The sequence below is a fragment of the Delphinapterus leucas genome, chromosome 7, assembly GCF_059928025.1.
Source record: "Delphinapterus leucas isolate spDelLeu-1000000601 "Yukka" chromosome 7, BTC_Dleu_Yukka2, whole genome shotgun sequence".
NCBI classification, from domain to species: domain Eukaryota; kingdom Metazoa; phylum Chordata; class Mammalia; order Artiodactyla; family Monodontidae; genus Delphinapterus; species Delphinapterus leucas.
This window is the reverse complement of record NC_143135.1, coordinates 10,406,442-10,433,460: the sequence shown is the minus strand read 5'-3', so window position 1 is coordinate 10,433,460 and position 27,019 is coordinate 10,406,442. Positions and strand designations below refer to the sequence as shown.

General features: G+C 57.5%; 2 protein-coding genes across 4 annotated transcripts; one reads left to right on the top strand and one right to left on the bottom strand.

Moving 5' to 3' along the window:
- Positions 1–207: 207 nt before the first annotated feature.
- TMEM132A (transmembrane protein 132A) lies at positions 208–13,264 on the top strand. 2 transcript variants are annotated; one of them, XM_022591864.3, is made up of 11 exons: positions 208–1,302; positions 3,709–3,923; positions 4,119–4,337; positions 5,095–5,426; positions 7,133–7,282; positions 8,316–8,514; positions 8,599–8,742; positions 9,800–10,002; positions 10,759–11,035; positions 11,378–11,569; positions 11,987–13,264. In XM_022591864.3, the coding sequence occupies exons 1-11, from the start codon at positions 1,203–1,205 to the stop codon at positions 13,025–13,027; spliced, it is 3,072 nt and encodes a 1,023-aa protein (XP_022447572.1). In that variant the 5' UTR covers positions 208–1,202; the 3' UTR covers positions 13,028–13,264. The 2 variants fall into 2 exon arrangements, with proteins under 2 accessions (XP_022447572.1, XP_022447573.1); XM_022591865.3 differs by having other exon boundaries at positions 209–1,302; positions 8,319–8,514.
- SLC15A3 (solute carrier family 15 member 3) lies at positions 12,284–26,214 on the bottom strand. Of its 2 annotated transcripts, XM_022591866.2 has the most exons (8): positions 24,986–26,209; positions 21,193–21,482; positions 19,177–19,324; positions 17,628–17,738; positions 16,733–16,901; positions 15,113–15,271; positions 13,955–14,110; positions 12,284–13,474 (listed from the first exon to the last, which is right to left on the bottom strand). In XM_022591866.2, the coding sequence occupies exons 1-8, from the start codon at positions 25,541–25,543 to the stop codon at positions 13,320–13,322; spliced, it is 1,746 nt and encodes a 581-aa protein (XP_022447574.1). In that variant the 5' UTR covers positions 25,544–26,209; the 3' UTR covers positions 12,284–13,319. The 2 variants fall into 2 exon arrangements, with proteins under 2 accessions (XP_022447574.1, XP_022447575.1); XM_022591867.3 differs by lacking the exons at positions 12,284–13,474; positions 13,955–14,110; positions 15,113–15,271 and adding an exon at positions 15,951–16,296 and having other exon boundaries at positions 24,986–26,214.
- Between the last annotated feature and the right edge of the window lie 805 nt (positions 26,215–27,019).

The following is a 27,019-nucleotide window of genomic DNA, read 5'->3' as shown; positions in this document are numbered from 1 at the left end:
GGATCTGATGTACTTGCTCAAAGTCTGGCTTGCTTTGATTGTTCCCTCGCTCCAGCTAAACCCATTTCTGTGGAGCTGCTCAGCTTTCACGACTTCTCCCTGCAGGTGTCAGGTAGTGCGAAGCCGGGAGAAAGGAAGGGAGTGCGAAAGAAGGCTGGTACCAGTCACCCTTCCCTCCAGGGGTGTGAGGAATGAGGAGGGCACGCGCCCCCATTACCAAACTTGCAGGACTGACCAGCTCTGTGGCAATAGTGTGCTTGTGGGGGAGGGGGAGGAGGGTACCCCGTGCAGCCCTGTGTGCAGGAGTGGCGAAGGCTGGCCCCCAGCCAGAGAGACGCTTGCCTGCCCTCCCTGCTTCCCCGCCAGACAGGAGTTCTGCGCCGCGGTTCTCAACCCGGGGCATAGATTGGATCAGGCATTTCGGGGAGGGGCCTGGGTGTGGTTTTTCCTTTTTAAGCCGCCCAGGAAAGGCTAACGTGCAGCCAGGTGCCCCGCTCTGGACCTCTCCCAACGCTGCCTGGCGGGCAAGGCTGCGCCCAGAGGCCGGACCTGGGAGGCAGGCCTTCCCTCAGCAAAGAGAGCAGCCCTCTCTCTTCATAGACCCACAGGTTTCTCCCAGGGATGGGGCTGCCTGCATCTGGGGCTCTTCCTCTGTCAGAGCAGTTGTCACCTGGCCCTCCTGGCCTCTCTTATCCCCTCTCCACCCCCGAACTCGGTTCTCTACGTCCCGCCCCCCCCTCCCCCCAATTCTGGTTCTGGTTCAAGAGTCAGATGCCTTTATAGGAGAGCTGCTTGTGGGGTGGGGGTGAGGCAGAGGAGGTGCTTTTTCCTCATTGGTCGGGAGCTTCCGAAAGGGAGCGAACCGAACACGTCGTCGTGTCCCTTTTGGCAGAGGCAAATCAGTCCCCGGGGAAGTGGCCTTCTGCCCGACCTCTAGCACAGGGGCGCTTGGGGCTTCGGCATCCGTAGGGCACTAGGACCCGGCAGGGCTGAGGGGCAGCCCGTGAGCCGCGTTCGCTCCCTCCCACCCTCCTGCTCCAGCTCTAGCTCCCGCTCCATTGTCTGGGAACTGCAGCCGCGGGGCGGGCGGGCCCGCGGATTGGGGGGCGGCGGGGACCCAGCCGGCCCGGTCGGGCCGGGAGATGCCGGGAGGACCGCGGCCACCTGAACCGCCCGCCTAGTCCCGCCCTTGAGTGGGAAGGATGAACGTCTGGATGGCGGGGCGCGTGGCAGCGGCTCCCCGGGGGCCCTGCGGCCCCTGTCTCTGCCTGCTGGTGGCCCTCGTCCTGGACGTCGTGAGAGGTCAGCGGGAGGGGAGGGGCGGGGCGGGGCGAGGGGCAGCCGGGCCCGAGCAGAGGCCGAGCGCGAGGGATGCTCGGGAGCCGGGAACCCGCGAGTTCTGGGACTAAACCCCGAGCCGGGTCGCCCCGCAGCGTGCCCTGAGGGTTGGAGAGGTCTTTCCCCTGGGATCTGGCCCCCAGCCTCGCGCCTCTGGCTTTCCTCACTTGCATAACCTGGCAACTTCCTCCTGACCCAAGGCCAGCGGGGTCCCCGGGCTCTCACCGTCTTCCCCCCATCCTCGCCGTGTCCCCGCACCTTCCACGAGTTTCCCCTCCAGTCGCGACGTCTAACCTGGCTGTCCCCTGTCCCGCACGCACCAGCTCCCTAATCTGCGGTACAGAGAGCTGTAGCCCCGTGGCTCCTGGCCTCCTCCGCGCAACCATCAACCCAGCCCCCACGGAACGGGAAGCAGCCCCTTTGCCCAGGACCTGCGAGATCCGCAGCCGCCTTCCCCCTGCCCCAAGGAGCTCTTTGACCTTGGAATTACTTCATCGGTGCCTTCCTGAGTATGGGGATCACTGGAGGAAGGGGCAGCGCCTCCCCTGTGCCCCTGCGTGGGAGGCCGACTGCCCTTGTCGTGGGCTGAGGCTGCTAGGTGGAGGATGATGCCGCAGAGAGCGAGGCGTTCTCTGCCCCCTCCCCCCACCAGAGAGCCGAGCTCTGAGTGATGCGAGTCCGTGGGAGTCAGGCCACAGAGCATCTTGTAATTATCCAGGCAGTGGAGTATGGAGTAGGAGAAGGACCAGAAGCCAGGGTCTGCCCCCAGGGAGCCATAGTCACTCACCTGTTACACTTGGGGGTGGGGGTCGCGGGGAGTGGAGCTTCTCAGCCACATGCTCCTTGCTGGGGAGGGCCCAGAAGGAGGTTGAAACCGTCAAGTCCCCCAGCCCAGCAGTGGGGCTGAGAGTGAACTGGCTCTAGGGCTGCTTTCAGCCACCTGCTCCCCTCCCCAGGGGACCTTGTCACATCTATTAGGCAGCGGCAATAATCCCTCCTCCAGACAGCGCACCGCCGTTTACAAAGCCCTCCCCTGTCCACCGTGTCACTAAATGCTCGCTCGTTCTACAGGTGAGGAAACTGAGGCTCCAGGATGTTAAATGACTGACCCAAGGCTAATCGAGGAAGAGTTAGGACGTAAACATAGGTCTCCAGACTCCCAGAACATCCTCTCCAGGGATGGGGGATGCTGGGATGAGTAAGACAAGGCCCCCAGCCGACAGACAGGAAGAGAACTAATTCAGGGGTGCAGAAGACTGAGGGGACTGGTGGGAGGGCAAGCAATCAAGGGGGGCTTCCTTAAGAAGGTGACAATGACTCTTGACCCTGGAGGGAGGCGCTGCCCAGCAGAGGAGGAGAGACCCACACTCTAGGGAATGAAGCCCACAGGGTGCACGGTGGGAAAGCAGCCCAGGGTGGAGAGAGGTGGAGGGTGGAGAGGCAGGGTGTGTAATGGTTGGTGCCTGGGCTCTGACTCCCAGCTCCATCACGTTCCTGCTGTGGGACCCCAGGCAAGTCCCTGAACCTCTCAGCTTCATTTTCTACAACCATAAAATGGGATTAATATTAATAGAACCTAGTTCTCAGAGCTATTACAAAACCCGAAAGAGTTAATACATGTAAAGTATTTAAAATAGTAGCCAACATATAGCTTTCTGTCAAAAAATGTTAACTATTATTTTTAGGGCTAACTAATAGTCAGTTGATACAAACCAAATATGGTCTTAGGGGTCCTTTGCCCTTCTGCCTGTTGGTTGAATACTTTGACTCTCTCCCCAAGCTTATGGTTCCCGCCCCCCTCCCCCATTCTAGACTTGCACTCCAATACCCAGCTGGGATGGGGTAGAAGGCAGCAAGTTCGGGAAACCAGTGCAAGGTTGCCATGGTGATGATGCAGAGGGAGGGGGAGTAGATGCCCAGCCAAGTCTGGCCAAGGACCCAGGGGCTGAGAAAGGGTCTCTACTTCTACAAAGCTCACCTCATCACCATCTTTTACTACATAGACCCTGTCTGGGGAGGTCTGTACCCCACAAATGCCTTGGTGTCAGAGGCAGGTAGGTAGGGGGCAGGAATGGGGGAGGAGGAGACATTGGGAAGGTTCTACTGGCGTGAGGAAGGCCTGGGTCTGTGGAAGGCAGAAGAAGGAATGACTCAGAAGCTGGCAGTCAGTCCTGGATGTAGATTCAAATCCTGGTCCCAGTTACCTCATCTGTGAAATGGGGAGACTCCCCCCGACACCCTGGGAGGATGGGACATTTACAACCCTTTTCTTCCTCCATCGCCCACCACTGCTGTGCCCCGGGACAAAGCTGAGTTCAGCCCCTGCCTGCCTTAAAGCTGTCACCATCCCTCCCCCTTCTCCCTCTTCAGTGGACTGTGACCAGGACCCCCTGGACCCAGTCTACCTGCCGGCGGCCCTGGAGCTCCTGGATGCCCCCGAGCACTTCCGTGTGCAGCAGGTGGGCCACTATCCACCTGCCAACTCCTCTCTGGGCTCCCGATCTGAGACCTTTCTGCTGCTGCAGCCCTGGCCCAGGGCCCAGCCACTTCTCCGGGCCTCCTACCCACCCTTCGCCACTCAGCAGGTAAGGAGGGGCCACCAGAGTCTGCTGGGCTAACCGGACTCAGAGCCAAGGTCCGCTGTGTGTCGCTCAGCCCTAGCTGAGCTCCCCATTTTCCAGAGGGGGGAAAAGGAGGCCCATAAAGGCTCTCTCCTGCCAGCCTGAGTTTTTGCTTCTCCCCACCCCTTGCTTTGTTGAGCACCCCCGTTTTTCCTCCAGGTGGTCCCCCCTCGGGTCACTGAGCCACACCAACGACCAGTCCCGTGGGACGTGCGGGCCGTGTCAGTGGAAGCGGCCGTGACTCCAGCGGAGCCCCACGCCCGCGTCCTCTTCCACCTCAAAGGGCAGGATTGGCCCCCGGGGCCTGGCAGCCTGCCTTGTGCCCGGCTCCACGCCACACACCCTGCAGGCACTGCTCACCAAGCCTGCCGCTTCCAGGTGAGCGTGAGGGCCGCACCTGGGCTGGCCCCGCTGCTGTGTCCACCAGAGGGTGGTCCCGGAGAAGGGAAGAGGGGGTCACCACTCCTGGGAGGTTTGGAGGCCATGGACCGCCTGACTCCATTCCTGCTCTGCTGGCTTTCGCGGGTCCCTCTTATTTAGGCCCCCTTAAGGAGTTCAGTCCATTGTACGTGACTTTGGGCAAGTAACGTAACCGCTCTGAGGCTCAGTTTCCTCATCGGTAAAATGGGATAATAACAATTTTTACCTCATATTGAGTTGGAATGGAGAACAAATGAGATGGGGGCAAGAAGAGCTTTTGGCCCAATGCCTGGCACGAGAGCAATCCCTCAGTGAGTGCTGTATTATTGTTGGCATTTCTTTTATCATTGGAATTTCTGCTCTTTCGCAGTCTAGCACAGGATTCCACTGGAGAGAGGTGTTCTGTGGGCTGTGGGATTCTGAGAAGCCTGAGGATTCTGAGTGGTCGTCAGGGCCATCCTGGAGCATGATTAGGGGCAGGCGTTGGGGTTGGTTCCCTGTGGAATGAGGCTGCTCCCAAAGGTGGAAGAACGGCCAGTGGACGCGTTCTGAGACCTAGCCTCAGTCGCGTTGCCAGTTGGCTGTGTCACGTGGCATGCGCCTGTGGCCCGCGCTGGCCCTGCTCTCAGGGACCCCTGCAGCTCTGGGTTTCCCGCCCTGGGTGCTGGGACTCCCCTCCCCCACCACGCTGACCATGGCCATTGTGTCTTTGCAGCCATCCCTGGGCGCCTGTGTGGTGGAGCTGGAGTTCCCCTCCCACTGGTTCTCCCAGGGTTCGGCCACGCGGGCCGAGCTGGCCTACACACTGGAGCCGGCAGCCGAGGGCCCTGGGGGCTGTGGCCCCGGCAGGGAGGAGGACCCTGGAGAGCAGGCCCTCCCAGTGGGCGACGTGGAGCTGCGCCCCGCGGACCCCCCACAGTACCAAGAGGTGCCCCTGGATGAGGCAGTGACTCTGCGGGTGCCTGACATGCCCGTGCGGCCCGGCCAGCTCTTCAGTGCCACCCTCCTGCTTCAACACAATTTCACAGCCAGCGTCCTGACCCTGCGGTGAGCACCGGGCCCCTGGGGGCGGGTCAGAGGCCGGAACCTCTGCAGGAAGACTGCGCAGGTACCTCTTCCTCTTGGGGTCTTCAGTGGAATCCTTGACCTCTGCAAAACATGGGTCCGCCATACCCACTCCAGGCCAAGCACTGTGATTGCCCTGGCAGCAGGCAGGACCCGGCGATTGGGCACGGCCCTGAACTTGGAATCAGAAGGAGGAAGCTCCCCTCCCCTGGCGCTTCCCTGAGACTCCTTTGTCCAGTGGGCTAACGTTACCCACAGGGCAGTTGCGGCTCCAGGGAGGGGAAACGGGAGAGGGCTTAAAAACTGGAAAGTGCAGTGCCTGGGAGTGGTTAATGCTCGGATGCCCCGCAGAGGTATTTGCCCTAGTCCCATTCATCTGCGTCTTTTCCCTCTTACCACCCTCACCATGGGTCCTTAGCCTTTGGACAGAGCTGGCTCCTCCCCATAGGAAGGCCCTCCTTTTGTGTCCGTTTCTTCAGGAAGTGTCCCACCCCCAGCCATCCCCACCCCAATCTTTTTTTTTTTTTTAATTTATTTAATTAATTAATTTATTTTTGGCTGCGTTGGGTCTGCGTTGCTGCGCGCGAGCTTTCTCTAGTTGTGGCGAGCGGGGGCTACTCTTCGTTGCGGTGCGCGGGCTTCTCATTGAGGTGGCTTCTCTTGTTGCGGAGCACAGATTCTAGGTGCGCAGGCTTCAGTAGTTGTGGTGCGCAGGCTCAGTAGTTGTGGCTCATGGGGCTCTAGAGTGCAGGCTCAGTAGTTGTGACACACGGGCTTAGTTGCTCCGTGGCATGCGGGATCTTCCCAGACCAGGGCTCGAACCCGTGTCCCTGCATTGGCAGGCAGATTCTTAACCACTGCGACACCAGGGAAGTCCCCCCCCACCCCAATCTTACTACTGCCAAGGTTTTGCAGAGCGTGACTTGCCTACCCCATAATCGGGTTTGTGTGTGTCCCATCCCTGTGTCTCACAGGTGCCCGTCGCATCTCCCTGTCTCTCACGCCCTCCTCTCTCACTCGTATCATCGTTAGATCTCCCTAGACACCTAAAATATGCCAAGCCCTGTGTCTCCACTCTGGACCTTCAGAAAAGAGCAAGGCCCCATCCCCCTCTGGCACTAAGGGACCCCTAGTGGTAGGGAAGGGGACTGGATGGGCAGGGACTGGATTATATGCTCTGATGAAGGTACAAAGTGCTGCAGGGGCTGGGCTTAGGGGGATGGAGGCAGGGGAAATTCATCCTGCCACAGGGAGAGCTTTCTAAAGGAAATGGTATCTGTGTTGCTGGAGACTTGAAGAATGAGCAGGTGAAGAAAGGAAGGGCAGACCAGGCTGAAGGTACAGCCTGAGCAAAGGCTTAGAGGCATGAAGGGCATCGTGCCCGTGTACTTTGGGTGCAGCTAAATCTAAGAGTGCGTGGAGAGATGTCACAGCCAAAGAAGAAACTGGACCGGAACCTGGAGGGCCTCGGATGCCAGGCTAAGACTTGACCTTGTGGGCAGTGGGGAGTCATAAGTGGTCTTTGAATGGGGGAGAGCTGTGTGGCAGGACCTGCAATGAGATGAGGTCCTTCTGGGTCAGAGGATGGCGAGGAGGAGATTCACACTGGAGTCCCTTATCTTCCCGCTCTGATCCAGTCCACACTTCAGCACCCCCCTGACAAACTGGACCTGTGTCCCCTTCCCCAGGATCAAGGTAAAGAAGGGGCTGCATGTGACAGCTGCCCGCCCAGCCCAGCCAGCCCTCTGGACTGCCAAGCTGGACCGCTTCAAGGGCTCCAAGCACCATACCACGCTCATCACCTGCCACCAGGACAGGCCCGCGGGGCCAGACTCCAGGTGGGTACTTCCCTCCCACGAAGGGTAGAGCGGGGAGGGATGGTACTAGAGTGCTAGTGGGCAGATCTAGGGGGCCCGAGGGGAGGGGGCTGCCGGCCCCCATATTCCCATGTAGGCAGGCACAAGAGCAGACTCCTTCGAGGAAGCAGCACAACGCAGATATATCTTTTGTTCATTCAGCTACTATTTATCCATCCCCAGGTACGTGCCAGGTACAGTGAGTGTCTGTGAGTCTTAATCCAGGTGATGACAATCTATCCTGGCCGCCCAGTCACAACCCTCACTGCCGCTACCCTGCCTCCCACTACCAGCAAATGGGTCCCTTTTCTCCCGGCCATTAATATTCCCCCAAAAGCCCCGTTGCAGTTCTTAACATTTATGAACTCTTCTTATTCATGCCCTGAGTCTGGGTCAAGGCCATGTGCTTTGTAGCCCCTGTTTGAATCCTAGTTCTGACACTTTTTGGATAAATAACTTGGGCAAGCCAGTTAAGCACGCCCCCGCCCTACCCCACCAGAGCCTCTGTTTCCTCACTTGTGAAATGGGAATAATGATGCATCCCTTAGGGTTTGTAAAAATAAGGTACCACCCAGCAAGCGTCTAGGCTGGTTCCGTGAGGTAATTTATTATTCAAGGTGTCAAGTGGCAGTTCTGGGACTGGGAAGTGAATCTTCCTACTTGGTCGAAATTGACATTGGTGCTTCATGCCACCCCAATGGCTGTGGAAGACAGAGGCCTGAGTGCAGGGGGCCCAGGAAGGCAGGAGAGCCAGCAAGCATTCTAGGGGTTGGTAAAGTGGCTTCATGGATCTTGAGTGGATAAGAACTTGGGCTCTGGAGCCAGGATGCTTGGGTTTAATCCCAGCCCTACCACTTTTTGCTGTGTGACCTTGGGCGAGTTACATAACCTCCAGACCTCAGTTTCCTCATCTGTAAAATGGGGATAATCGTAGGACCTACCTCTTGAATACAGGAAGTGCTCACAACAGTGCCTGGCCGCTCTCAAGCACTCAGATTCTCTCTCTTCTGGCCAGCAGCCCCCTTGAACTGTCCGAGTTCCTGTGGGTGGACTTTTTGGTGGAGAATGGCACTAGTGGGGGCGTGGCAGTCACTCGCCCTGTCACATGGCAGCTGGAGTACCCAGGCCAGGCCCCCGAAGCGGAGAAGGACAAAATGGTGTGGGAGATCCTGGTGTCGGAGCGGGACATAAGAGCCCTCGTCCCACTGGCCAAGGTAAGGGGTCCCCAGCTCTTCCCAGCCAGGCTGGGGGCCAAGTGAGGTGAAGAGCTTGGGGCTGAGCTCCTCCTGCACCCCCAGGCTGAGGAGCTGGTGAACACGGCGCCGTTGACTGGAGTGCCGCGGCACGTCCCTGTGCGCCTTGTCACCGTGGACAGTGGCGGAGCTCTGGTGGAGGTGACAGAGCACATCGGCTGCGAGTCAGCCAACACACAGGTCCTGCAGGTGAGTGGCACGTATGCGTTTGTGTACACGTGGCGCACACAGCGTTCCTCCTTCCCCACTCAGGTCCCCAAGAGAACAGCTTCTTCTTGACACCAGTAACCTCATGAGGGGAACCACAGCTTTGGTCCCACCAACTCTCTCCAGAGTCAAGTGGGAGCTGTGCAACCCCCAAACCCCCAACTTAGGCACTTTCACGTTCTTACTGCACTGGCAAATGAACTGACGTGGGAGAGTTAAGAGCATGTACTTTATGGTGGGAAAGTTTTCATTTGAAACCCATCTTTGTTTATCAGCTAGCTGTGTGATTGTGGACACGTCTCAACCTCTCTGAGCCTCCGTTTCCTAAGCTTTAAAATGGGAATCTATTTTAGGGATGTTGTAAGAATTAAAAGCACCCTGAGACAGTATCCAGCAGAGAGCAGGGGCTGCTGTCATAATCATAATACAATATAATCATTGTCGAATGGTACAAGTAAAGACAACTATTATTATTGTTGCCTCATAATGACCCATGAGGTTAAAAAAAAAGGCAGGGCAACATTCCCCATTTTGAATTCCCCTAAGAGGGGCAGCCCAGGGCCTGCATTTCCTAAATTCTGGCTGCCTGAGTGGAGGTGTCTTTGGCTACCTGTGCCAGCACTTTGCCTCTGTGTCAGTGGTTCCTACCTGAGGGTTCACGGATGGATAGGTCTGCCTTGCCCTCAGCCTCTGCCTACCCACTCGTACCTGGTGGCTCTGGCACCAAAGCCAGGGGCCAGCACTAACGAGGAGCCAGAGTTGTGGACTCAAACCCTCTGCCAGGGGAAAGATTTTGTCCTGTGCAAATAGCCAGTTCCCCCAACTGAGCCCCAGGTGAACACAGGGAAGGGCCGTTCCTGCCAGGGGAATGGATCTTGGCCGCGTGGGGAAATCTTAATCTGAGGACACGCATTACAGAAAAATACAGAATGAATTTCAACCGTACCCCTTTCTTATGGTATGGGGGTCAAGAGATGCCCCCCGGTCCATACCTGTCCCGGGTGGCTGAGCCCACCCCCTGTCTTCTGCCCTCCCACAGGTGTCCGAGGCCTGTGACACTGTGTTTGTGGCTGGCAAGGAGAGCCGGGGTGCTCGGGGGGTGCGGGTGGACTTCTGGTGGCGCCGGCTGCGGGCCTCGCTGCGGCTGACCGTGTGGGCCCCGCTGCTGCCCCTGCGCATCGAACTCACCGACACCACCCTCGAGCAGGTCCGAGGCTGGAGGGTACCTGGCCCAGCGGAAGGGTAGGTGGAGCCCTGGGGAAGCTGGCAGGCCTTGGTGAAGTCGCTCTGGGACTGAGGGTGTAGGGGACCCAGCCATAAGCCCGAGCTGGGGTCTGAAAAACTGCCCCATTGCCTGCGGTTGCTTCTCCCCGTGCCCGCCCATCATCACCCAGCTTCTGACCGCTGTTTGTGATTGCCGACCTCCACTCCTCTCCTCCTTCCCTGCCTTATTTCTCTATAGTACGTATCACTTTCTAACATACCACGTGATCTGATTAATCTTGTTCGTGGTCTGACTACCCTCCACACTCCTCCCCTAGAATGTAAGCCCTTGAAGGAGGGGATTTTGTCTATTTTGTTCCCTGCTGTGTCCTCAAAGCCTAAGATGGCACTTAGTAAATATTGAGGGGATCCCACCAGAGCGCAAGGACGAGGTGGCCTCAGGCCTCTGGAATCTGAGCTCCCAGGTCCTCCAGAGAGTGAGCACCGTGGGTCTCCCCCATAAGAGAGGGTCTCATCACGCATAACCAGAGTTCCAATTAGGAGTAAGGGGAGGGCGAGAGCGGCTCGATGCATAGGCAAAGGCACCAGTCAGGAATGGGACTGGGGCGCGGCGCCTGCGGGTGGAAGGACCTGACCACGGAGGTGCGGCTGCGAGCGGGGCTTGGGGAACGTGCGCCCACTAGGAGCCGGGGGGCCTCCCTTGGGCGGGGCCCTCGGCCGGCTAGGGGCGGGGCCCGCGCTGACGCCCCGCCCCCGGGCCGCCGCTCCCCGCAGGGTGCTGGAGCCCGAGGAGGCAGGGGCTGAGGAGGCCGAGCGGCGCGTCCGCGGCTGCCGCCTGCAGTACCAGCGCGCCGGCGTGCGCTTCCTCGTCCCTTTCGCGGCCCACCCGCTGGACGGCGGCCGCCGCCTCACCCACCTGCTCGGCCCGGACTGGCTGCTGGACGTGTCCCACCTCGTGGCGCCGCACGCCCGCGTGCAGGACCCGAGTGTCGCCTCGCTGGAGGGAGGCCGCGTCCTGGTGGGCCGGGAGCCCGGCGTCACCTCCATCGAGGTGAGCAGACGGCCTGAAAAGGGTGTAGGTGACTCCCATAATGTTAATGGGCAGGTGTGAAGAGTGTCGGAAGGCCCAGGGTGTACCTGGGGAGGGATGAACCCAGGGGGGTTGGGGATTGGGTCAGCATAGGGCGGCCCGTGTAACGGAGGAAGTCCTCAAAGTATGAAGGGCTGGGGTTGGGTATGTGGGAGCCAGGTCTTGAGGTGCTGCGGGTGGGAAAGCCTGTGTAGATGCTGGGAGCACAAACCAGACCCCTTTGTAAGGGTGCTGGGTTCTCAGAGGGCGGAGGCTGTCTGTGTACGAGGCCCCCCCCCACTTCCAACTCCCTCTCACCCTCAGGTGCGCTCCCCGCTGTCTGACTCCATCCTGGGGGAGCAGGTGCTGGCTGTGACGGATGACAAGGTCTCGGTGCTGGAGCTGGGGGTGCAGCCAGTGATGGGCATCTCACTTGCCCTAAGCCGGGGCACTGCCCACCCCGGGGAGGTCACAGCCACGTGCTGGGCACAGTCAGCCCTTCCTGCCCCAAAGCAGGTGACAGCTGGGGGGTCAGGGGGATGAGATCAACATCTCCAGCTGGGGGTTGATAACAGGGGGATGGGAGGTACCTCCACCCTTCACCTTAGGGTTTTCGGGATGAGGACTGACTCCCTGTAAGGTAGTGAGCTCTCTGCGGCTGGAGGTGATCAAGCAGTGACTGGCTGGAGTGTGGCAGTGGGAGGTTATTAGATGGCTCTAACTGAGGACCCTCCCGATGACTCAGACCCCGGGGCTGAGTGGAAGACAGGTGATTGACACATGTCCCCTCTCTCCCTGTGTTTTGTCCCTCTGCCTGTGTCTGTTTTCTCTCTGGTCTCTCCTCCTCCATGTGGCCTGTCTCTGTGGGAGTGGTCTCTGTGTGCATGCGTGCGTGCCCTGGCGTGTCTCTGCCTGTGTCTGTGTGCCCGACAGGAGGTGGCCCTCTCCCTATGGCTGTCCTTCTCTGACCACACCCTGGCCCCCGCTGAGCTCTACAACCACCGTGACCTGGGACTGTCCGTCTCGGCCGAGGAGCCCGGCGCTGTGCTACCAGCCTATGAGCGGGGCGCCCAACTCGGGGTGGTGGTGAGTGGGGCGGGCGTCAAGGGGCTGCCCCTGCATGTGGCTCTGCACCCGCCTGAGCCCTGCCGCCGGGGCCGCCACCGTGTGCCCCTGGCCTCTGGCACCGCCTGGCTAGGGCTGTCCCCCGCTCCCACCCCAGCCCCTGCCCTCCCATCCAGCCCCGCTCAGAGCTCAGCTGCCCCAGAGGCCAGCGTGGGTGGAGAACGGCGGGCGGCAGGCAGTGTGGGGGGCGGCGGGGATGTGAGGCGCAAGTTTGAGCAGGCAGCAGAGGAGGCCGGGAAGGAGAAGGCAGAAGCTAGGGAGGAGGCGGAAGAAGATGAGGAGATGGTCCCCGCCCCACAGCGGGTCACCGAACTAGAGCTGGGCATGTACGCCCTGCTGGGCATCTTCTGTCTGGCCATCCTCATCTTCCTGGTCAACGGTGTGGTCTTCATGCTGCGCTACCAGCGCAAGGAGCCCCCCGACAGTGCTGCCGCCCCTGCCGCCCCCCAGCCCCACAACTGGGTCTGGCTGGGCACTGACCAGGAGGACCTGAGCCGCCAGCTGGATCGGCAGTCCCCTGGCCTGCCCAAGGGGGAGGGGGGCTGCCCCTGCGAGAGTGGGGGAGGAGGGGAAGCCCTGACCCTGGCCCAGGCCCCTGCCGGGGGCACTCCCAGCTCCTCGAGCACCCTGGCCAGGAAGGAAGCAGGGGGGCGGCGGAAGCGAGTAGAGTTTGTGACGTTTGCGCCAGCACCCCCAGCCCAGCTGCCCGAGGAGCCCGGGGGGGCCCCTGCCGTGCAGTCCATCCTGGTGGCAGGCGAGGAGGACATCCGTTGGGTGTGTGAGGACATGGGGCTGAAGGACCCCGAGGAGCTGCGCAGCTACATGGAGCGGATCCGGGGCAGCTCCTGACCCTTCCCGGCCTGCCCGGCCCGGCGCCGTTGGCCTCTAGCCTCAGCCACCTGTTCATCCTCTGGTGCTTGTTGATGCGAGTCCCCTGCCTGGTCCCTCGCAAGGACTCCCACCCAGGCCCCCTCTGCCCTGCCCCTTGTCATGGACCATGGTCGTGAGGAAGGGCTCATGGCCCATATTTATGAGAACCATTTCATCCTAATGTTGGGTACAGAATAAACTGAGAAGGAAACCCCAGCTGGGCCTGCGGCTGTCTGTTGGGGGAGAGGCAAGCGGGGAGTGGCAGCCGTGTTCAGCCACTGTCCCTCCTGGGACAGCTTTGGGAGGCTGGGCCCTGGGCCACCCTCTCATAGCGACCAGCGATCCCGATATACAGCAAGGCTGTGGCAGCCTGAATGCCGGCCAGCAGGAAGAAATAGAGGTCCATCCGACATTTGTTGATGTTCCCTGGGGAAAGGAGGGGTTGGCATTCGGGTCAGGGCAGGGCTTCCCCAGCGCTGGCAGCTGAAGCCAAAGTGGGCAGCGGGTGGGGTCTGAAAACACAGGGCAGATAGCCCACTAGCATCGGGCTGCCCTGGGTGTCTCCTGTGGCGTCTACAATGCCCTGGTAGCTTGCTGTTCTTTCAGGGGCTTAAAACATAAGTACCACAGAGAGAGGTGACCCTTAGCCAGAATGGCAGAGTTCCGGAAGCAGGAAGGTGCCTTGGAGGTCTCCTGAGTTCACTGATTCCTTTTGGACGGTTAGGGTACCTGAGGCTCAGGACAGGACCACGCTGTGGGCGCTGGGCCAGGTTTGGGCGAGTGCCCTGTACTGAGTCTAGCGTGCCATTTCCATCTGCCTGGGGTCAAAGCACTTGGCAGTTGGCATCACCTTTCCAAGTCGCCCTCCACCCATGTCCCATTCCCGGGGAGGCCCCCCACACTCACCAGAATCCTCCGGGCAGTGCAGCCAGCCCCCCGGCAGTGACAGTAGTGCCACCAGGCTGGAGCCTAACAGCGAGCCCACCCCAGACAGGCAGAAGAAGATGCCCATCATGGCGCCCTGCATGGAACGCGGGGCCTCTGAGTACGCAAACTCCAGGCCTGCAGAGAGGGAGGAAGGACGACCCAAGGGGCTGGTGGAGGAGCAGAGCCTGCTGGGCCACAGCCCTCCCCTCCCCCAGCCAAGCCTCCCTCCTGGCTTCCCCTGGGTGACCCCTTGCCTCTGCCCTGCTCATCCCCCCTGAACACCTCCACCGGGATGCTCCCACACTGCTCTGTCACCCCTCTTCCCCTTCCTCCTGGGCCTCCCATTTCAGTGACAGAAGCCCCGTCCTCATCCTCTCTCTTGCCCACCCTCTCTGCCCACCTTCAGCATCATCAAATCATTTTTTTTTTTTTTTTTTTTGCGGTACGCGGGCCTCTCACTGCTGTGGCGTCTCCCATCGCGGAGCACAGGCTCCGGACGCGCAGGCTCAGCGGCCATGGCTCACGGGCCCAGCCGCTCCGCGGCATGTGGGATCTTCCCGGACCGGGGCACGAACCCGTGTCCCCTGCATCGGCAGGCGGGCTCTCAACCACTGCGCCACCAGGGAAGCCCCATCATCAAATCATTTTGATTCAACCTCAGAAATCTCCCAGTGTCTCCCCCGCCCCATTCCCTCTGCCCTGGGCCACATGGACAAAGGGAAGACAGAGAGGACCCCCTTTGCCCAGAGGCCTTGGAGAGGGCCTCATGGAGGAGAGGGCAGTTAGACTGGGAATTGAAGAGGAAATGGGAGTTCACTTCCAATCTGGGAAATGGGAAGGCAGAGGGAACAGCAACCGCAAAGTCACAGAGGGTGGGGAACATGGCACCAGGGGGACTGTGGGGACAGGTGGTATGGGGAATGTCTTATTCACCTCTAATCCCCACTGCCTGTCGCAGTGCCTTCCACAAACCAGTGCTGATAAGTCCCCACGGGGTGACTGCAGCCCCGCTCAGAAAACCCTGCCTTCCTCTGTGCAGACAAGCTCCAGAGGCTGTGCCCGTGAGACCTCTGACTTCAAGGCACCACCAGGCAGAGCCCATCACCCATGCGAGAGCAGGGGAGGGGTCCAGGATACCTGGGATGCTGGCAAAAATCTCACTGATCCCGATGAGCAGGTACTGAGGGGTCTGCCACCAGATGGACAGTGGTGCTGCATAATATGTGTTCTGCCCAATCTGCTGGGACACCGTCTGGTTGTGACCGATGTACTCTAAACGCTCCATCTCCAGGACTCCTGGTGGTGGGGAGAGGGGCTACAGTCAGGCCCACTGTAGGCAGCTTAGCCCCATGACAGAGCTTGGCATGTAGTGGGTATTCACTAAGTAGCCAGTCATTGACTAGGCAGCATGTAGGGAAAAGAACACTGGCCCTCCATCCCTTCCCTTTTTGCCTTGGCTGCTAGGAAGCTCAGAACTAGGTTTTGCACTCAATAACCGTAACAGCTCTTGTTAACTGAGAGCCTGTTATAGGCGAGGCATTTAATATGCATTCTTATAAGTAAGAAAGAGAAATTTAGGTTAAGCAATCAGCCCTGAGTCACACAGCTGATAAGTAACTGGGGCTGTATTTGCGCCCCAGCGTGTCTAGTTTCAAAGCCAGCCCTGTTCCCACGATATTATATGACTCCTCTACTGCAGCGTCAAGTATTACAACAGCGTTTCTAACCTGGCTTTCAAGTTTAGTTTATCTCCTTCCCCTTCATTGCTTAGGAGACAGCTGTGCTCTAGTGGAATGAACACCAGATATGGAATTAGGTGACTTGGGTTCCAATCCTGGTCCTGCCACTGGCTAGCTGTGTGATCTTGGGCCGATCACTTAACCTCTCTGAGACCCAGTTCCCTTATGCAAGAAGTAGGAATCAAAATCCCAGGATTATTGTGAGGATGAAATAGGACAAAATGCACTGAAGCATGTAGCTGAAAAAGAATCTAGTTTGGTTTTCATACTTGCAACACAATACTGCTTATTGAGTTTTAATTCCTCTGGCTCCTACTTGTGTTCCAGGCATGGTGCTGGGTGCTTTACTGACTTCATCTTGTTTAATCCTCACAACACTCCTGCTAGACCACATTCCATGAGGGTGGAGCCTGGCCTCTGCACAGGGTCTGAATGAATTACTCTCCCCATTTTAAAGACGAAGCTCAAAGACACTAAGTAACTTCAGGATCATTAAGTCGCAAAGTGAAAAGGGCTGAGGTTTGTGCAGTAGCATGCAAGGCTTCTTTACCAGAGCTTCTTTCTTATGAGAGCCTTCAGATCCTTTTGAAATGGAAGAGGGAAGAGAATAAATAATAGATACTTTTTGAAAAATGTCCCCCAACTGCTAAATGGCTGTGTGTCTTTGGAAAATGCATTCAACACATTTTTTTGAGCACCTATGTGCATTATTCATAGCAGTGAATAAAAAAGAAAAAAAATCCCCTGCCTTCAGAAAGCTTACATCCCACTGGGGAAAATCTTTTTTTCCTCTCTTTGCCTGAGTTCCCTCATCTGTCATAACGAGGGGAGGCTGGACTCAAGAAGGAGGGTCTCTTTCAGCTCACACCTTCCAGAAGCCAAGACTGGCACCCACGGGTGGAGGGTGTACTTGGCCCAGGCCCACAGCTTCAGCATCAGCCCTGGTGGATCCAGCCTACCCCCAGCCCCAGACAAAGGCCAGCCCCCTCCCCAAGGCCCTCCACTCAGGCTGACATACCTGCCACAATGACCGAGGTGAAACCAAAGAACATCCCCAGCGCCATCTTCTGCAGAGCCGAGGGAAGCAGCTTGCAACGCAGCAGTAAAGGATCGAGCAGGTGGTCCTTCACAGGCACCAGGATCAGCAACACCACGACGTTGGCCAGGAGGAGCCAGGCTTCTGGGATCTGGGAAAGAAGGAACCAAGAGAGGCAGGCTAGCAGAGCAGAAGGAGCTCTGGGCTGCAGTCCGGAGACCTGGACTCCATCCAGACTGTCCCTGGGTGACCCAGAGTCAGTCCTTTCCCCTCCCCTGAATACACGCTCCTCGGCTGTGTAACTAGGGGATGGATTAGATCAGGGATGGCAAATAGGTTCCTTCAACTTCTGTCAGTTGGTAGTGGCTGTCTGGAATGTTCATGGGCTCAGCATGAAAGAATGCCATGATAGATTAGTGATGCCTGCCATGGGCAAGGAAGGGAGGTCTAGTAGCAGGTATGTCATTTATCTGCCAGCTCTGAAAGTCTTTGATTTTAAGAGTCTCTGAAATGCCAAGGAACTGGTTTGGTAAGTCCTGGTGAAAGGCAGAGATCTGAGCATCCAGGAGTCCCACAGAGGGAGGGAGCAAGGTAGAGTTGAGAATGCCCCGAATGTGCCTGATCTGAGGGCCTGGTGCAAACTGGGCAGTGAGGCCCGCTTCAGAGCAGCAGTGGGTGGGAGTGAAGCTGACCTGAAGTCTTGTATGCACCTGAGCCTTTTGGCAGGATGTCTGGGCCTCCAGGTGCGTTTCCTGTATCCCGAGGATGCCATGCCGCTGGGGGACGGGAGTGTGGCGGCAGCTTCATTTCCTCCTTTTCTTAGAGGAAGCCCCCAGCCCGGCCTGAAGTGGGGGCTGATCACATGTGTGTCTTTTACCTTGTAGCCACTGCCCTGGGCCCTCAGAGCCGCGGATCTGTTGGCAGGGTAGCCTGGGAAGATGTCCGGGATTTGGAGGTGAAGACCTTGCAGGACATAGGTGGACTGCATCTGCCGAGAGAGCTGGAGGTGAGGCTGGAACAGAGATGGCCGCCTCACCTCCATCCCAGGATGCTCCCAGCTCCAAGGCAGGCATTCCTCCGCAGTAGCACAGGGCAGTTGTCCCCTCGCCCGGATTCAGGGGGAAAGTGACCTTCCCACCCCCCTCCCTCCCCGGGAGTTTCCTTTGCTCTGTTCCCAGGCCTGAGGGCTGTGCTTGCAGCTTTGCTCCAGAGCCCAGGCCCAGCTGGTCTGGCTCACATTGTTGTCTCCAGGGCCTGGCACGGAGTAAGTGTGGATAAATATTTGTTGACATGGGGAAGATAATGCAGGGCTGTCCCCGCAGGGAGCGCTCATCTGACACTGAGGCCAAGCTGAGCCCCACAGGTTGACACAACTGGGGACTGCGTCGGCACTGACCCGCCAGAATGGCCCTGGACAGCAGCAGGGGCAGGTTCCAGGGCTCCCCGCCATACTGGCCGTTATCCCATTAGTTGCTGTGTGAGGGAGGGGGCTCTGGGAGAATCCTGCAGGAGGGCCTGGGGCCAGAGGAGGGCACTTGGGTTGCTCAGGGCAGCAGCTGTTTGCTGACTGGTATGGAAGGATGTCAGTATTCTGACAGCTGGTACGACTAGGGATCAACCATGGACACACATGTCCCATCATAGACACCTGCTGCCTTTGTGCCACCCCCAAGTAGCAGGCTGGCCCTGCATGACCCTCACCCTCTGCAGCTCGCAACAAGGTTCCTGCAGAGCGTGTGTGGGAGGCAGTGACCTTGTGGACTGGGGATTAGAGGCTGGGGTTAGGCTGCTGCCCACCCTCCACACACCACATACACATTCACCGCAGTAACCTTCCCCTTGGGGAGTGGGCGGGAGGCAGCGGTTTTCAGACCTGGCTAAGCGTCAGCATCACCTGAGAAGTTTATTACACTGGAGACTCCTCCAGCAATTCTCTTTCAGTAGTCTGCGGTGGGACCTAGGAATATGTATTTTTTAAAAGCTCTGCAGGGGATTCTGAGGCGCGGCCAGGGTGGGGAACCACTGTTGCAAAGCACTCGGGGGACTAAGCTTGCCCCTAACTTGCTGTGGGGCCTCGGGCAACCAACACACCTTCTCTGGGCCTCCGTTGCCAAGTCGGAGAATCTGAATGCTGCAGAACTGTTAGAGCCTCTAGTCTAACAGGAAACTGAGGCCCGGAGAGATGGGGTGACTTATTCAGTCACTGGGCCTCAGACCCGTCTCCAGAGTTCCTTGTGCTCTACCACCCGGAGTGTAATTATTGGGACAGCTTAGCGCCAGGCGCCACCCCAGCTGCTACGTGGTAGCAGTTCACTTTGTGAGCCCGTCCCCCTTTCCACATACCCTGAGCATCTACCATGAGAGATGAGACCAGTGAGGGGCCTGGGGAGCGAGTCCCCACAGAGCGAAAGGGCGGGGGTGCTGACCTGGAAGTATACCATCCAGTAGGGCACCAAGGTCACCATGACGGGCAAGATCTTCACCAGCACCTGGAAGTTGGCGATGTCCTCTTGGGGGGAAGGGCCAGCCTGGGGAGACCTCTGATCAGGCAGCAGCTGGGCGCCTGGAGGGTCTCTGAGGGGCCACAGAGGCAGCAGATAAAATGGCTGCTACCATCACCCGTCACCACCACCATGGCCGCCTTCCCACCTCCCCCATCATCCACTGCTTGAACCCCACTCCCCTATCACCACCTATCACAGACATCATCTCAGAAATCGCCACCCTCATGTCCTCCGCTCCACCATCGGCATCCCTTTTGCCGTCATCACCATCACCAAAGCCGTCCCCTCCGTGGAGTTCTCATTCTATCACCATTATTTTTCTGCCACTGTCAATACTATCACTGTCATCCGTGTGGCAGAGTTGGCGATCAAGACCCATTCCATCCTAGAGTTGTGGCCTCGGGTCCTGGGGTAAGTAAGACCAGAGGCTATGGCGAGCAGAGTCTTGGGGGACTTTTTGGCTTGTAGTGTTGGTGTGCCATGGGAGCCAGGGAAGCCCCAGTCCGTGCCTGACTCAGAGAGAGAGGCTGTCACAATTTGAGACACTCCAGTCCCCCCAGTGCGCTCTCCAAGTCCATCCTCCTCAACAGGCAACATGGGAGCCCTCTCCCTACAGAACAAGGGATGGAGAAGTAGGGGTGGAGGGAACATTATCAGGAGACAGGAAAGATCAACCTTTACCCTTTACCCTTTGCCCTTTGTCCTGAGAGGCTTCTAATCCCTACTTGCCCAAGAGCCTTGCCTCATCCTTTGAGATTCCAAAAGGGACGATACCGGTGTGGTGTGACAGCCACCATCAGCTTCTCCCCACCCAGTTTGTGACGTTGCTCTTCCACTAACAGGTGGATTTTAGCTGCCCTGCCCTTGAATCTGAGCTGGGCTGTGACTGCACTGACCAACAGAATGAGGAGGAAGTGATGCTTTGGGACTCCAAACCTCCAAAAGGCCTTCAAGGGACCGACAGCTTCCACTTCTTGCCCTCTGGAACATTCCCTCTTGGAATGCTCCCTCCTCTTGCAGCCCAGATACCTTGCCGGGAGAGGCTCCGGCCACCTGGGGGGCAAGGCCACACGAAGGGGAGCCGAGGTGTCCTCGTTGACAGACAACGTCGACTGCCAGCCGGGAAAGTGAGCCGTCTTGGATGTTCTAGCCCTTTCAAGTCCTCAGCGACTGCAGCCCGCCGTGATATCATAAGAAGCAGAACTGTCCGGCTGAGCCCAGTTACCCACAAGATTTTGAGGGGGTAAAAAAAGGTGGTTGCTTAAGCCATTAAGTTCTGGGGTAGTTAGTTAGGCAGCAATGGACCATTCAAACAAAACCTTACAGCAATGCACCAGGTTGGGGGAAAGCATGTTCTGTACCTTTTCCGTCTAGATCCCACTGACAGGAGCTGTAACTGGGTCCAAGGTCTGGAGACAGGTTTGCTTAGCATAAGTAGGCAATTAACTCAGGGAAGAGAGGGGCAAAAGGAAGCCACTGTGCACATGCAAGGCCATTCAGAACCTTCCTCCCTTGAATGCCAGCTAATGGGAAAGGGAGCCAGTTTGGCTGACATCTTAGCCTTTCTTGTACTTAGTACCCAGGTAGCGTAGACTGCTAGCCCAACAACCTTCACTGGTAGATCATCTTCATAAACACCACTCTACTGCCATGGTTATCGCCATTGCCAGCATTTATCTTCATTGTCGCTAATAACACCACCATCCCTAGCTTTATCGCCACCATCACTGTCAAGACCACTAACATCCTCATGCTTTCTACAGTCAGTCCACTGCCAATACCCCCACCATCACCCTGACCTCTGTCAGCATCCTCAGTCATGGCGGGCAGCTCTAGCCCACTGGGGAGCTGGTCATCATAAAGGGCTACCACTGGAGCTGACCCAGAATGTCTTTAAACTGGATCATGTGGCCCCTTCACCCAGAGCCCTCCCCTTACCTGGCAGAGTGTCGGCGCCACCGCCTGGGACAGCAGTTTTGGAGAGCAAGTTTGAGCATGGAGGACACTTGGCTGCCTGTGGGGGGCTTGGTAATGAAGCTGGGGGTGGCGAAGAGGAAGATGAAGAAGGCCAGGCCCACACAGCCCACGATGATGCTGTAGCCCAGCAGGAAGCTGATGTTCTGTTGGATAAAGGCCAGCACCAGCAACGACAGCACGGCACCCAGGTTAATGCTCCAATAAAACCAGTTGAAGAAGCGGCGGTTGGCATGGCGGCCAAGATCCATCACCTGCCGGGCAAGGGTGAGAGTGAGGCCCAAGGAGGTGTGAGGGCACCCTGCCGCGTGCCTGCACCCCCTCTCCCACAGAGACACTTCTTGGATCAGTGGGTGGGTGTTCTGGCACTCTCCTCATCCTGAGCACTGAATACATGCTCAATAATATGTGTTGGATGAATGAATAAACCCTTCTCTTGGGAGTCACCTGTTAATGATCAGGACATTGTGACACAGCTGTTTCTTCCTGCCCTTGACACACATTGCTTTTTTCTTTTTCTTTTTCTTTTTGCGGTACGCGGGCCTCTCACTGTTGCGGCCTCTCCCGTTGCGGACCACAGGCTCCGGACGCGCAGGCTCAGCGGCCATGGCTCACGGGCCCAGCCGCTCCGCGGCATGTGGGATCTTCCCAGACCGGGGCACGAACCCGTGTCCCCTGCATCGGCAGGCGGACTCTCAACCACTGTGCCACCAGGGAAGCCCACACATTGCTTTTATATTGTCACTAACCAGTACACACAACAGATGTCTCTGGTGCCACTTTGTTCATTTCTAGCTGATTTATCCCTTTGTCTTTGAGCAATCCAGACTGGGCGCCACCTTCATAGTCAGAAAAACGCCAGTCAAGGTCTCAGGTCTGGTCCACATTATTAAATATGATTTGTGCCTATTACTGAAAGAACAGTTAAAGTCTAATTGAAAATTTCCTCTGCAGTTTGAAGATGCAAATGGAGTTTTCCATTGTGCTCCCACCTCAACTTGCCTCCCAGTCAGACAAAGTTGGCATAATCAGGGAAAGCAGAAGTGGTCCCAGACACGGCCCCAGGAGCGGGTTCTGGCCTGATGAAAAAAGAAATTTGGGCCCCCCAGCAAGGGCAGTAGGGCTGAAAATCTTTACCCAGGATTTGGATCAATCTGCAACAGCCAGGCCCCAGGCCCCCTTCCGGTCTGCTGGCTTGGATCAACTGCACTGGCTGCCCGTACCTCTCCTAGACCCTGGTCCCAGATTCTGACTCAGCAGATCTGGGGCAGGGCCCGGGCATCTGTACTTTTTGAAAGCAGTGATGTCTGGAGGTCACCTTTTTAGATAAATGATTCTGTACCCCATCACCGTTTCAATAACTCCCCAAATCTCAGAATCCATTATTCTCCTTCCACCCAGAGATACATATATCCATTAGTTAAGATTTTATCAAGCTTTAATTTCTGTAGTTGCATTAGGAAAAAGGTAACTAGGTACTTTGTTCATTTTCCAAATGTAAACTTTTAGTCCACACAGGTGCGCTTAAAACTGCATCCCCTTGGAGATTCTGAGGGGTCCTCTTGGGGATGAGGAGGGAGGGGCCTGTCCGCTCACTGAGAATTCTCACCCACTGAAAATCCTTGCTGTAGGCTTTCAAGCAGAAAATTGAATAAGTCCCATTATGAGCAGGCACTCCATTTATTAATTGGATATAAATGAATATGACAATTGCAACTCTAAGGGGAGGACCAGGCAGCCCGTTCAGGATATAAATGAGCTCTCCCAAAATAAGCAGCCATTTTGTCGAGAATGATGGATGGCCCTTTCTGAAATCAGCAAGTGTGTTAAACACTCAGTTCCTGGGTATGGCTGTGCGCCAGATGGTGCCACCCCCTCCCACCTGCACTCCCCATCTGACTGCCCCCCCGAATTCTGCAGCAGCCCCCTCGCTGCTCTGGTGTGCCCACTCGTGTTACCCCCATCCACTGCCTACCCTGTAACCAGAGCCATTTTAAAGAACTCAGATCTAATCTAATGGGGCTTCCCTGGTGGCTCAGTGGTTGAGAATCTGCCTGCTAATGCAGGGGACACGGGTTCGAGCCCTGGTCTGGAAAGATCCCACATGCCGCAGAGCAACTAGGCCCGTGAGCCACAACTACTGAGCCTGTGCGTCTGGAGCCTGTGCTCCGCAACAAGAGAGGCCGCGATAGTGAGAGGCCCGCGCACCGCGATGAAGAGTGGCCCCCGCTTGCCACAACTAGAGAAAGGCCTCGCACAGAAACGAAGACCCAACACAGCCAAAAAATAAAAATAAATAAACAAATGTGGGGTTTAAAAAAAAAGAAAAGAATTAAAAAAAAATCTAATCTAATGATTCCATCCCTGTCTCAAATCATTTTAGTGTTTCTGAACTGTCCTAGGGATCAGGCCAGACCCCCAGGCAGCCTTCCAGCCTGGCCTGGCCCCACCCAGAGTCCATGCTACCCAGTGGCCGAGCCTCTGAGAGACCAGTTCTGCCACCAAGAGGAGGGACAGACAGGAGGCAGTAGATGGCTGAGGCCCTCTGGAGGTCAGTGAAGTCAAGGGCACCTGGCGGCGGAGTGGGATGTCAATGAAAGAGCAGAATTAAGGGAAGCTGAGAGATTCCCACTGGTAGATATTGGGGGTCTCCTGGTCTGCAGGAAGGTCAGTGGTGGCTGAGAAATGGACGGGGCTGTCCTGGGGGCACTGAATCCCCCATCATCAAAGGAATCCGAACAGGCTGGATGAGTCACTCCTTGGTAAGGACTCCGGAGATTGTGTTGGATGTCGCATTGTGGATGCCAGCTGGATGCAATATTCCTTCCAAAATGTCCCCTTTCTGATTGTAATACATGCAATTAAAGAACATTTTAAAGCGATTAGGAGAAAAGTACTAGTCCAGTGGAACCTGATCACACTACTGTCACAATTTTCTCCAGTTTCCCCCTTTTGTTGACACCTGCTCTTTTCACGTGGCTGCACTCATATTCTGTAGGCAATTTTGCGTTGCTTTTGCTCATTAACACTGTATGTGGTTTTGTTCAAGTCACGTTACATATTTTTAAAAATTACTGTCTAATAGCCCACTGAGTAGAGCTATCAACATATAGCCATGTTATTACACAGTATTTACTCATTCATTTAACAAATATCTATTGAATTTCCCCTATGTGCCATGTTCTGTCCAAGAGTGTACAGAAAAAGGCGCAGAAGTTAAGGTATTGGCCCAGGTGCCTCTGGCTGGTGAGTGGCAGAGCTGGGATCTGAACACGTGGGCCTGACTCAACCTCCGGCACAGCTGGCAGGAAGAGGCTCCCGCCTGCCTCTAGATCCCTACAACACACAAAGATGGGGCCCAAGGTGTGGGGCCTGATGTGCAGCGACCCTAACCTGCTCTTCGACCTGCTGTCTATGAGACCTCAGCCAGGCCGATAAACATCCTGAAACTCCAGTGTCCTACTCTGTAAAATGGACATAAAAATACTACCTACCTTCTAAGTAGTTAAGAGGACGAAATGAGTTAAAACACGGAAAGTGGCACATAGTCAAAGGCCAACTATGGCTATCACTATTGTGCCATCGTTTTTGTTGTAGGGGTCCGCACCCCCAACCCCACAGCGTCTTTCAAATAAAGAAACTGGGCCCAGAGAGGGGTCACGCTGGCTGGCAGCCAGGGCCTCTTGACTCCCGGGTCCATCGCTTTCCCTCCGCACGCCCCGGGCCTCCCGACGGGGCGGGCCCTCTTGTCACTCACCTGGTCGGCACCGAAAGAGGTGAGGTTGCTCCTGACGGAGCTGGCGGCCAGGGCCAGCAGCAGCAACACCGCGTAGAGGGTGGGGGCGCAGTAGGGGGTGGGCGAGGTGTGCAGGCAGCCGTGCGAGGGGCAGGCGGGCCCCAGTGGCAGGGAGAGCATCTCGCCGCAGAAGGACCTGCGGCCGTCGGGGAAGGCGGTGGCGGCCAGCAGGCCGGAGGCGGCCAGGTAGAGCAGGAGGCTGAGCGCGATGGCGCGGTGGCGGCCCAGGTATACGTCGGCCAGCCAGCCGCCCACGGGCGCCAGCAGGTAGGAGGCGCCCAGGAAGACCAGCGCGGCGCGGGACGCCTGCTCGCCCGCCCAGTGGAAGTCGGCGCTGTTCAGGTAGAGCACCAGGTTGCCCGCGACGCCGAAGAAGGCGGCGCGCTCCAGCATCTCCACGAGCAACACTGCGGCCGCCGCCGCCCGCCACCACCGTCGGGGCTCCCGCGGCCTGCGCTCCAGCAGCGGCCGGCGCTCCCCCGACTCTCGGGGCTCCACTGGGGCGCGCAGCCCGGGCATCCTGGGCCCCCGCTGCGCTTCTCAGACCCCCACCCTGTCCGCAGCCCTCCGGCCCTCCCCCGCGGCCTCCCTCTTCTCTTCTCCTCCCTTCTCTCCTTTCTCACCCCTTTTGGTCCCCCCTTCCTCTCCCTTTTCCCCTCTGCTCCCCTGTCCCCTCTCCCTGTCTTTCTCTACCCCTGGGGCCTCTGGGGCTACCCGGATTCTACTTCCCGCTCCCTAATTCTCTCCTCTCCCCTCCTCCCACCCCTAACTCTTCTTCCTTCCTCCACCCTTCCTCACTGCCGACCCTTCTCTTTCCTCGTCTCTGCCCCTCCCCCTCCTTTCCTGCGGGTCTCTCCGGTTGGTCGTCTTTGCTTAACCGTTGTCCCCTCCCCTGGTGACACCTGGCCCACACTCCGGAGACAAGGGTCCTCCCACAGGGGCTCCCTGTGCCCCCACCGCCCCGCTGTCTCCTCCACTCCTCGCCTTCCCGAGACTGCCTCCCCTGCCGCCCCTCCCAGGCCCTCTCCCTTCGGGCTCAGCCTCTGGCCAGCTCTCTGCTCCTTGAGAAACTCTGGGAGCCCCTAGCTTCCCCCTTCGCTGCTTCTGTGGCCAGGCTGCGTCACATGGTGTTCTGGGGTGTTTAGGAGAAGCGAAAGTCTGGGTCACAGGGACCCTGCCAGGCCAGCTTTCTAAAAACCTCCCTCCCCCCCCATTACCCTCCCCCCACCCCCAGCTCTGCCTACTCTCCTGGAGGCTGGAGGAATGTTTTCCATCTTTCACTTTCGTTTCTCTCCTGGATCCCACTTCTGCTGCATCCTCTTCCAATCACAAACCAAAGTTAGAGTGATGGGACCGGAAATGCCATATGCATCATTTGGTTCTACCCGCCCACTTCGTGGATGCGGAGACTGAGGCCCAGTGGAGGCGGGGAAGGGAGGTCCGGGGATGACTGGTTCATGGTGGCTGAACTAGGGGTAAACAACTGCTCGGGCTCCTGAGAGACACAGGAAGCTCTCAAATGCAATTCAGATTATGCAAATGCTATCATGAGGAAGGAAGTGGGGGCACCTTCAAGAAGCTTGTGGTGCCATAGAGGGCCCACAAGTAAGTTGAGATTGACAGAGACTGACCTCAGACTAAATCAAAATCAGGCCTTAGCCCTCCCCTCCACAGAGCCCTGTGGTGCGCTTGGATTAAGGGCCAGCCTTCACCCTGACCTAAAAGCCCCATGGCATCTGGCTCCTACCCTCCTCCAACATCACGCAGCCCCACGTCCACTCAGGTCCAGCCACACTGACCTACTTTCTCTGTTCCTCTCACATGCTGAGCCCCTTCCTGCTTCAGGACCTTGGTCTCTGCTGTTGCCTCTGCCAGACAGCTTTTCCTCCACATCTTGGCATGGGTGGCCTTTTCTCTTTATTTAGATTTCAGCTGGAATGTCTCCTCTTCATGGAGACCTTCCCTAGTATTCCATCTAAGCAGTTGCCTACCGGA